Raw genomic sequence first — 1,243 nt, 5'->3', positions numbered from 1 at the left:
GTGTGTGTAAAGGAGATAGGGAAGTGGAAGAAACATGTTTATTGAGAGGCTACGGTGGCCAACCTCTAATACCAATGCTCAGTGAATGATGAGTATTATCTCATTTTAATTCTCTCAGCGTACTAAATAAGAGTAGTATTTTTTTCATACTACAGAGAAGGAAAGTAAGTTAGAAAGTTTAACTCTCAAGGAAATATTAGGGTTGGATTAGATCACAATTTTGATTCTAATTCTTTGATTCTGTAATTGAATGATCTAGAAGCCTAAGGGTTCCAGTTTTTTTTTTTTTTTGTTGTTGTTGTTGTTGTTGTTGTTGTTGTCCAAGGTTTATTGATGATATTACAGCACAGCAGAAAGATTCAAACGGCTCCACGTGGTGTTTTGAAATTCATCCCGACTGTAGGCTGAGTGACCTGCAGGTTGGACAGGCTGCCAAAGTCCAAGAGTTTCAACATTTCCTTAGTGTCAGGATCCACTTCAATGATCTCCTGATCCAGGGCCGAGACCTCGGGCACGTAGTTGTCCCTCCGTTCTCGCTCCTCCTCCTGCAGCTTGATGGAGATGCCCCTCACCGGGCCCCTCTGAATGCGCTTCATCAGGTGCGTGACGTAGCCTGCGATCTTGTTGCGGAGCTTCTTGCTGGGGATGATGGCGATCTCCTCGCACACGCGCTTGTTGGTGTGGAAGTCGTTGCCCAGGCGCGTGTAGTACTTCTCGATGATGACCCGGGCCGCCTTCTTCACGGTTTTGGTGCGGACGCGGCCCATGTTGGCGGGTATAGTCAGGGTTCCAGTTTTGAAGAAAGCCAGCAGTTTCTCTGACTTTAAAAAAAAATTTTTTTTTTTTTTAGTTTATCTGAGAGAAAGTGAGCAAGTCAGAGAGAGAGAGAGAGGGTGCACAAGTTGGGGGGGAGGGAAGGACAGAGGGAGAGGGAGAAGCAGGCTCCCCACTGAGCAGTGGAATTCATCTGGGGACCCTGGGATCACGACCTGAGCCGAAGGCAGACGCTTAACCAACTGAGCTACCCAGGCATCCCAGCTTCTCTGACTTTTGAATATTAGCATTGAGTGAAGGAAAAATCCATAAGCAAAAGTAATAGAAATAGGCTTAATTTAAAGACTTATTTTTATCCCCAAGATGTTCAAAGAACATTACATACACCAATGAACAAATCCTTAGAGCATCAATGGGTGTTGGTGAATCCACTTCTCTAGCAGTTGGTATATTTGCTGTTCCATTAACA

At 44.8% G+C, this 1,243-nt stretch overlaps 1 protein-coding gene across 1 annotated transcript; it reads right to left on the bottom strand.

Annotated features, from left to right (window-relative positions):
* Positions 1 to 310: 310 nt before the first annotated feature.
* Positions 311 to 776, bottom strand: LOC116591327 (40S ribosomal protein S17). Its single transcript, XM_032344123.1, has one exon. It carries the CDS (start codon positions 765 to 767, stop codon positions 360 to 362), a length of 408 nt encoding a protein of 135 aa, XP_032200014.1. The 5' UTR covers positions 768 to 776; the 3' UTR covers positions 311 to 359.
* Positions 777 to 1,243: the final 467 nt, after the last annotated feature.

The sequence above is a fragment of the Mustela erminea genome, chromosome 5, assembly GCF_009829155.1.
Source record: "Mustela erminea isolate mMusErm1 chromosome 5, mMusErm1.Pri, whole genome shotgun sequence".
NCBI lineage: Eukaryota > Metazoa > Chordata > Mammalia > Carnivora > Mustelidae > Mustela > Mustela erminea.
The sequence above is the reverse complement of the archived record's forward strand: the minus strand, read 5'-3'. Positions and strand labels throughout refer to the sequence as shown.

What these genes read in the sequence shown, in the direction of transcription:
- LOC116591327 (XM_032344123.1), bottom strand. Translation starts at nt 767, where the DNA reads ATGGGCCGCGTCCGCACCAAAACCGTGAAGAAGGCGGCCCGGGTCATC.